General features: G+C 36.7%; 1 protein-coding gene across 1 annotated transcript in view; it reads left to right on the top strand.

Moving 5' to 3' along the window:
- Positions 1-5973, top strand: part of LOC103154488 (metal transporter CNNM1-like) — a 17956-nt gene extending 11983 nt beyond the window's left edge. Inside the window, exons 6-10 of the mRNA XM_007575782.2 lie at positions 304-449; positions 1380-1659; positions 2488-2592; positions 3670-3774; positions 5704-5973. Of these exons, the coding sequence (XP_007575844.1) occupies positions 304-449; positions 1380-1659; positions 2488-2592; positions 3670-3774; positions 5704-5783 (716 nt within the window). The 3' untranslated portion in view covers positions 5784-5973. The remainder of the gene's footprint in view (positions 1-303; positions 450-1379; positions 1660-2487; positions 2593-3669; positions 3775-5703) is intronic.
- The last annotated feature ends 3954 nt before the right edge of the window (positions 5974-9927 follow it).

The raw sequence follows: 9927 nt of genomic DNA, 5'->3' as shown, positions 1-9927 counted from the left end.
GAAATTGAGTTTGACACCCCTGTACTAACCAAACAAAAATCACCAATGAGACAAAAACACAATAAACCATTGTTTTTAAAACTTGATGCACTTTGAAATTATGCGTAACAGTTGACGAGTAAACTTGAGTCACAGGCTTAGTTTCTTCCAACACAACATAAGATTTAAACACTTTGATACAAACAGTTGAACTAAACCAACACAAACAGGAGCGGCCTACCTTCAACCAATGAGGATGTAAATATGTGCAACAGCAGCATATTCTGCCTGTGTTGTTCCTGTCTGGTCATATTTCCCTGACAGCCCACAGATCGCCCTCTCACAGCAGCGGCCTGGAGCGCTCTGAGTCCATGCTGTACGCCGGAAGTTTGGGTCAGCTGAACGGAGGAGGGAACTTCTACCTGCCGGACTACTCCGTGAGGCAGCTCACCCCCCTGCAGGTCATCAAGGTACACGGAGGTCATGTTTTGGGTATTTGTAGAACTTCACTTTCATTATGGTTTTATATTTGGGCGAATCAATCATGAACCGGAAGTGTTTTAGTGGACGTTGATGCATAAACTGTTGTTAGAGCCTATGGTTAGAGCCATCGGTCTGTGTAGCCTTTAAATCGGCACGTCCTATGTTTTCATCTGTAACGGTGGATATGTCGAGAAGAGAATAAGTCATTATTTAAAAACCACTTGGGCAACGATTCAGTCCCGCTAGCGGCGAAGTTTATGTAGAGGGCCGCAAAACCCTGCTTTTATTTTGATATTCCACTTCCGCTTATCGGTAAGCTAATTTGCGTATTAGCTAGTTACAAGGTAAATGTTAAATATTTATGTTACTTGCAAAATATTTTATCATAATTTTTTTTTAAATGAAATTGAGCTTGGAAAAATAAATATTTAGTTTGAAAATTAAATATTTAGCTTGGACCCAAATACTTATCTACAAGCTATTTAGCTAAATATCTACAAGATAAATATTAAATATTTATGTTACTTGCTAAATATTTAGCTTACTTAAACTTTAGCCCTAAATATTTAGGTCTGAGCTAAATATTGAGTTTGGAAAGTAAATATTTAGTTTGGAAATAAATATTTAGCTAGAAAAATAAAAATTTATTTTGGAACTAGACATTTAGCTTCCCAACTAAATAATTAGTTTGTAAAGTAAATACTTATCTTGTGATTTAAATATGTAGTTTGGAACTGACATTTCTAAATGTAGAAATGGTGAAAATATTATTTAGAAAAATAAACATCCACATTTTTTCTCTATGACAGGCTATACCAGATTAATGCTGTTAACGTTTTACTGCGTAACATTACAAAAGCCACCATGTAGTCTTTCAGCTTTATTAATACCCAGAATCCTCTGCTTCCGTGTATCAGATTACGCGTAGCCACTACCAGAATGCGCTGACAGCCACCAGGATGGACAGCTCCCCTCAAACTCCTGATGCTGACCTCCGCCTGGCAGAGGCCAACACCCCGACCCCTGACCCTTCAGCCACAGGCAACGCCGCTACGCTCATGCCCTTCGAGCCGACCACAGCCACCCTGCTGCCCCCGCCCAGGGAGCCCAGCCGGCCCAGCTCGGCCCGCACCAGAGGACAACAGTCCAGCGTCCCACACAGCACCTCGGTGCTGAATGAGAAGAACCGCATTGTCCGTAAGTATATCTGTGGTGTGCCGATAGTGAGCAGTTCAGACTGGACCAAATAGGAGATTATGTGAATCATTATTAGAGGGAGACAAAGAAGTTGCCTGAAACATCATTTTTAATGCACTGCAGGACAATATTTACAGTTCAGTAACCTCAAACACACATTTAAAAGGTCACAACTGAGACCAGATGAGCAGAGGGTGTAAAAGTAAATGTCAGAATATAATTTATGACGTAGAGAAATCCAGGACAAACACCTGCTTGTCAACTGAAAATTGAGTATTATTGAAGTGGCAGATGTGGATTGCAGCTTAGAACTGGGTTGAATACGTGCAAAATTGTACTTAAGTAGGAGTAGCACTACTTCAGCATACTTTTACTCAAGTAAAAGTAAAAAAGTAATCCCTAAAAAGACTACTCAAGTAGTCTGATCATTTTATAACTTAGACGAAAATAAAAATCTAGTTCACAATCAACCAAACAAAATGCCTGTCTGGTAATAATAGAGTTTGTAATTCTTTATATCTTGATTTACGATGATTTACTTATCCCTCTTCTACAAAAGTCTGTTTTGCTTGTTTCTATAAGATTTTTCACATTTTGTTTATAAAATGAAAAGGCACAAGAAATTTATTGGTAAATTTAAAAAAAAAAGGTGGCCAATTCTACCATATGACGCCTTTTCGGTGTGTTCAGTTTGACGATTTCGTCCCTCAGGGCAATAAGTTTGGACTCCTCTGGTTTAGGTTCAGGTCCAGTCCAGATGAGCAAATCACAATGTTTGAACTGTGATGGATACACATTGCTCTTAAATGATGACTCTGTGTGCTACAGGCAGTAAGTCTGACGGTCAGAAGAGTCCCAGTGATTCTGTGTTCCTCAGGATGGATGAGATCCCGTACATCCGAGAGGACCGATCAGAGACCGACACACACTCAGGTTTGTCCGACTCCTCACTGTAACAACCAGCTTGAAGAAACAAATTGTGGATGTTAAATAAGATAGAATGATCTTGTTTTGTGTTTCTGTGGGTTTGTGATTTGACATTTATACCAATACCATTGCCTCGTGAAATGAAAGGTCACCAAACTTCAAACATTCTCCAGGTCTCTGAAGAAGGCACCTTTTACCAAAAATGCATTTTACAGTTTTACTGTTTCTTTAATTTATGATGTGATTAAAGAAACAGCACCTTTGATGCTGATTTACTTACAAGTAGGATTGGACAATAAATCAACAACAATATACATTGCGACAGACACACGATCTGATCAGTATCCAAAGGTAATCCATCTTATAGAATATTCAATATTCAAAATATTCACTGAACTCTGATCCAAAACCGCACAGCATTCTGGGAGATGTAGGCCCTCAACTTCTCTCAGCCAGCTAAGTAAGGTTGGTGACATTCACTCACTCACTCACTCACTCACTGTTTGGTTACTTAGCAACTAACTCATTCACTTTCTGGTTGCTTAGCAACTCACTCACTTTCTTGTTGCTTAGCAACAGCTTGTTGAGTAACTTGCACAGCAACAGTTTAAGGTTTTGCCAGTGTGCCTGATAACTTCCTAAAAATAAAAAAACTACAGCATGAAGTGGAAACTGTGACACCTGTCTGGTAATATTTCAGATATTTAAAACATAAAATTAATCGATAAGTATTGATATCGACTGATATGAAACGCTTATTTTGTGACAGGTTTCTCAGCCATATTGTCCAGCCCTACTTACAAGTATGTGTTTCTGACGCTGAAGAAAACTTTGGTTCATCATCTGTTACAATAACACTTCATGGGCATTTTGCATTTCAAAAAGAAGCCAGAATAACCCACAGGATCAACAGTGAAGAGGTTTAAGAATAAAATTTTCGATGTGATTAAAGAAAACACTTAGACGACTCTGGTTGTTATGTAATTCTACCATATGTCGCCTTTTCAGTTAATCCAAAATGTCGCTTTAATGCGTCCTGTCCTGGCAACCAGGATCATTCAGATCTCCGTCTCTGTTTTTCAGACATGGCCTCGGTTCCCATAGAAACAGACACATCGCCTTTCATCAGCAGCATGTCGCTGAGCGGCTCAGAGGACACGCTGGGCAAGAAACTGCTACTCAAACTTAGTTAGTCTCTCTTTCTCATATATCGCTGTGATGTCACTTCCTGTAATGGTTTAATCAGACACTAACCATCAGAGATGAAGCTGAATCTTAAAAAAGAAGAGCAGATATAACCATGCATGAATGTGCAGTTTGTTCAGATGGCCTGATTCACTGTTTTGTTCTCTGCTTTGATTCGTATAAAAACCGTATGCACAGAGGCAAACACTCACACGTCCTACTGTCTAAACGTTCATCAGTGCTTTGAACCTGCCTACTTTGTATTCCTCTGTAGTTTCTTCAAATTTCCATTCAGCTTCAGTCTAAAGCCTGGTTAGTTTCCTCTGCAGAGCAAAGAGATGTGTTTTAAAAAACAACCTAAACAGAATGTGGATTTCTGACGAGATATTTTATGTTGGAGAGCCAACCAAATAACTGCTCTCATTTACAGTGAAACAAGACAGTAAGACAATTATTAAATAAAGGTTGCAGAGTGAGGGTATGGAACGATGTAAAGGCTTCACTAACCAAGAACTGAAAGTATTATTTATATAACAACTTTTATTTTAAACTTCATCTGAAACTTGTCTACAAAAACAATGTTGTCTTTTATTGCCTTATATTTGAATAACCCTGAAATTCTTCATCTTTTTACAGTTTTGACTGGGGGAAACGGTCAAATAAGTAGACAGTGAAAACTGGAGATATCACATGGGTATCACATATTTACTAATAATTTAACATACCCTTCCGAAAAAGTGTGAAACCCATGTGAAAACATGCAAATCTCATGGGTTTTTACCATGAAAGATTCCAAATCCACACATGAATTTGTGTGAACCACATGTGCATCTGTTGCTCTTATTAAAATAGCAACATTTCATGACCCATTGTGTCCAGTGCAGCAGATACATCTAAAAGCAGAAGACAGCATCAGAGTCTAAATGACTATATGCTGTACATCTGTCCAGAAGAGGGCAAAGTTCACAAAAGTTATACTTAAGTAAGAGCAGTATTACTTCAACATATTGTTACTCAAGTAAAAGTAAAAACGTATTTGGTGAAAAATCTACTCAATTATCAATCATCTAATGTCTAAAGATTACACCATCAGATGGACCAAAATGTAAGGGTAAGTAGAAATGTTGGTATTTAAGGGAGATAATGACAATAATTCATATAAGAAGCAAAAAATAACAAAATCTCAGAAAACTAAATTTTTACAAATCAATTTCTTTCAATATAAAACTTCAGAAACTAACTGCAGGTCTGGTGAATTTTTGTTTGTTTTTCACTCAGTGGGTAGAAAATCCAGAAATTTTACTCAAGAGTAGAAATACTTCATTGTAAAATTACTGAAGTAAAAGTAAAAAGTACAGTGCTGTATAAATACTCCTAAAAGTATTTTTTCCTCAATAAAGTTTACCAAGTAAACATAATAGAGTAAATGTAATTTTTTACTATCCAACTCTGTGTACATCCTACTGCTTTCTAAGCCGTGAAAAGAAATACCGTCACCATGGAGCCAAGGGGGAAAGTGGAGCCAGAAAAGAAGTGGGTCAAACTTTGAGCCCTGTGGGACTCCCACATTACAGAGGAGCGGCGCAAGACCAGGCTGAAGCAGAAAGTTTGCTGCTCCTAATGAGATTAAACAACAGAAACAATGTGATCAGAATCAGTAGCTACAAATATTATGATAAAAACACCCAAAGGAAATAATGGTTGATGTTTTCTAACATTAATAAAAAAATGCTACATCTCTTTTAACTCTTTGCAGGCCCAAAAATCAACAAATAGTTCTAAATTACTGAATTAAATTAGAAAATTTTAGTGTTATTACATATTAGTCATTTCCTGAACTTTAATTTTACAATAGGTTTAATCAAATTGAACTCAGTTATACATAAAAAGAATATATGCATTTTTTTAAATTTATTTTTCTTCTCCTCTCAGGTCACAAGAAACGGAAAAAGTCCCGTGAAGGAGACAAAACCCCAGAGGACATTTCAGAGCAGCCGCTGGTGAAAACCTAGCAGTGACTGAAACAGAGCAGAAGACGCCATCATCTGATGGCTTCATAAAGACTACAACTATCAGAGTTTTATCTGAAAACTGTGCACTGACGGTGACCTTAAACGAAACCGACCGGAGTTTGCTGGTCAATTAGATCATTTTTTGACTTCAGGTTGTGAATTAGAAATAAACTATAGCCTCTCACCTTTACCACTCCACATTTTTCACACACAGCTGACATGCGGTGGATATTTCTAATATTTCTATTGACATGAAAGTCACAACAGATGACGGTAACAACACAAGTCATCCACATATACAAAGGGATCAGAGGCTGCGTTCACACTGCAGCCTGGAAGTGACCCAATTCCTATTTGAGATTATTTTCATAAGCCTGAACAACACAGGACGGATTCAACCCGGGCCATTTGGATATCTGATACATATCCGATCTTTTCAAATAAATCTGAACGTCCAGGTCGCATTCATCCAACCTGAACGAAAAACAACAAACATGGCGGACTATAATGAAGGTTAAGCTGTTAATGTGCTGGCTCCAGTCGGACAACAACTTCAAAATCTTGAGATTTGCTCCTCCGTTAGCATCCATGTTTACTTCAACAAACACTGAGCACTTCTTCTTCTTCTTCTTCTTTATGGCGGTTGGCAAAACACTGATCTCGCTCTCTGTGTGACGTTTTTGCGCCCTCTACTGCGCTTTTCTACTTTTCATTCTGTTGGCTGAGACGGTTGCCAGATGGTTGCTCTCTCAAGACGGTTGTATTGAGAGACGGTTGTCTTGAGAGAGCAGAAAATGATTTGCGAGCAGGCAGAGATTTGATCCGAGCAGAGACAAGTTTTGAGTGAGAGGAGAAAGGTTTGAGAGAATGCAGTGAATATTTGAAAGAGCAGAAGTTTTGAGAGATGAAGTTTGTTTTCAGACTGGAAATGTTTGCTCTCGACTTATGGCAGTAAAATTCACTCATAAAATGTTTTTATTAAAGCCATAGAGATACTAGGAGAGTTTAGTCTAGTTATAGTAAATAATGATATCTGCACATCACTCCAAACACATCATGCTAACAGGAAAGTATGTCTTCAGTAGTTTATTACTGTATCATTTAATTCTCTGCCCATAGCTTCATTATTTGAGTAATTTGTTTTGGTTAAATTTCATGTACGGGTTGCTTTAGTTGTCGACATTTTGGTGTACATTTCATGTCAATGGAAGTATTTGGAACATATTTGCAGAGAAAAAATGTTGAATACCTATTTTAAGTATTTATGAAGGACTAACTGAATGTAAAAAAATATGTATAACTGAGTTTTCATGAACTTCCTGGGTGGAGATAACAGGAATGTTGGTTCAGAGGAAACACACCAAAGACTCCAAACATGTTGCTGTTTGGTACCTGCAGCTCCATTAGACGTTCAACAAAACGCAACTGCTCACTTTGATTTGATGTTTCTTAGCTCAGGCTTCGCTTCATTAATTGTCTTCACACATTAGTACCACATCATGTAATCTGTAAATATGTTTTCTTCTGTCTGTCAGGAACATTTCTGTTTATATTGAATGGTATGGAAACTTAACATGGAGCTAAATTGGGACCATAAAGTTTGTTCAAAATAATAAAACATGAAAGGGAAAAAAGGAAACTGAAAGGAATCCTTGAATCAGAAAAGTAGCTCTGAACATTTTTCTGTTTCACATCATTTTTTTCATTTTTTTTCTGTTTCAAACTTTTTTGTTCAAAACTTTTTCAGTTTCAAAATAATTTTTCAAATATTTTTCTATTTCAAATCTTTTTTTTCAAATTCAAAACTTTTTTTTCAGCTTAAATATTTTTGTTTCAAATCTTTTTCTCCTGCTTCAAAATAATTTCTCAGTTTAAAAACTTTTGTTTCAGTTTCAATTTTTCTTTTAAAAACTTTATGGTCCTGATTTTGCTCCGCTATTTTTTCATTTTACAGTTTTTTTCTTTCAGTTTCAATTTTCTTATTCAAATATTTTTTTCAGTTTCAAACTTTTTTTATTCAAAACGTTTTTTCAGTTTTCTGTTTCAGATTTTTTTCTATTTCAAATCTTTTTTTTCAATTTCAAAACTTTTATTTCAGCTTAAATATTTTTGTTTCAAATCTTTTTTGTTTCAGTTTCATTTTTTCTTTTAAAAACTTAATGGTCCTGATTTAGCTCCACAGTGGAAAATCTCGGTATGTTCATTGTTTTTCCCTTTGTTTAAATGTTTTTATCAATCCACCTTTATGTTCTTTCAGCTTGACGTTCTCTCTGATTTCAGGATCAACCAGTTGCCTGCAGATCCATTAAACAAAGAGCTGAATGTTTCAGAAACGTTTCAGAAGGAGCTTCATTGACTGGGTTTCCATGGTTGCAGTGACGTAAAGCTCCGGTTTGTCCTGCTGGAAAGTAGTTTCACTGGTTTGTTTTGACTCTTCCAGTGTGAGTGAAATTCTGATGTTTTTAAGCTTTACATCATTTTACACCATTATTTCCTCATCAAACACAAACCTGGAAAGTTACCTTGATTCTTTCACGCATGTTTGAGAAATCCTTTAATCTCCATGGCAACCATCCAGCTGTGCAAAACGCCTGGGCGGACTTAGCCCCGCCTTCAAGGTGTTGCTCCTCCTACAAACTGCAATTTCCAAGCTTCTGAGCTTCACCACGACTCCCCCAATTCAGCTCCTTCAGACTAGTCAGTAGCTATTAGCAAATGCTAATTTGAGCATCTTCTGAGCTCATTATATGAGCTACTTCTCAGTGAAACATTGGTAAAAACTTTAAGTGATTAATAGAGGTGTGTCTTTGTGATGACAACTTGAAGGTGGAGTTTTAGAAAGAGCAGGAGTTTTTAGATACAGAGGCCCAATTTCAAGGTTTTAAATTACAAAGTCAAATTTGATTTATACAAAATTTTTGTAACTGAAGGTAATATAATTACTTGATTTTGCAGTAAAATGGCATTATTTGACTGGAGAACAAAATGCTGCCCCTTTAATACTAAGCTAATCCAGGAAAGGTTTGAGTATTGCCCCTTATGAAAGAGTTTCCAAAACATGTCCGTAAGAACATGGATGAGCAAGTTTAGACTGCAGTTTGTGAGTCTGTGCAGCTCATCCAACATCAGTGTCTGACCTCACAAATGCTCTCCTTGAAGCTTGGTCAAATAATAAAATAAACACTCCTAAATCCTTCTCATATGACTAGAAGCTGTTAGATACAAAACGTGGGCCAACTCCGTGTGAAAGCCAAATGTCAAGTCATTAAAGTTCATGTGTGCAAAGCTAAGAGTCTCAATACGTTTGTCAACTTGGTGCATGCCACTGTTTGTTTCTGCTGCCCCCTACTGGCTAAAAAAAATATCTTCCAACTACTTTGAGTAGTTGTGGCGTTTGAGGTCATCTTTGCTAACATGGCTGCTGCAGAAGTTTTTTTTTTTTTATGTACATTAATCAGTGCTTCTGTGTCCGACTCTTTATTTAGCAGAAATGCTTTTATCAGAATGATATGAGACATGAGCTCAGACAAATTAAAGATATTAGGTATGAGGTTTTTTTTTCTTTAGAGTGGATTTATTCAGCTAATGTTTTCTATGCACTGAACCTCTTTAAGCTCCCACCACTGGAGCTGAGCCTTTTAATTATGATTTTAACCCATTATCTCTGCATACATTACAGGAGGTGAGCTGGACAAGTTTCTGGCTGTCATCATTCTCTCACAATCTCTTTTCTTCTTGTTGGATCTAAATCTGGAAGCTTCATGTTGTATAAAATTTTGTATATTAAGTCAGGAAGTTGAAACAGTAAAGTTTCAACTAAGTGATTTTCACATTAGACAGCTCTGGAACACATTAAGAGCCCACTGCACTGAACCGCATTGAAAACCTGGTTTTTCCACCAAACACTGATTCCTGAACTCTTCCTGAGTTAAAACATTAGTGTTGTTATTTCTAAATGAATATGAACTTGTTTTCTATGCATTATTTCAGGTCTGAAAGCACTGCATCTTCTTCGTTATTTTGACCATTTCTCCTTTTCTGCAAATAAAAATTAAATGTTTGCTTGGAATTTCAGAGACATGTCAGAAGTTCATAGAATAAAAGAAGAATATTCATTTTACTCAAACATAAACCTATAAAGAGT

This window comes from Poecilia formosa, unplaced genomic scaffold (genome assembly GCF_000485575.1).
Source record: "Poecilia formosa unplaced genomic scaffold, Poecilia_formosa-5.1.2 Scaffold388, whole genome shotgun sequence".
Classification (NCBI taxonomy): domain Eukaryota; kingdom Metazoa; phylum Chordata; class Actinopteri; order Cyprinodontiformes; family Poeciliidae; genus Poecilia; species Poecilia formosa.
This window is presented reverse-complemented; position numbering and strand designations above follow the sequence as displayed.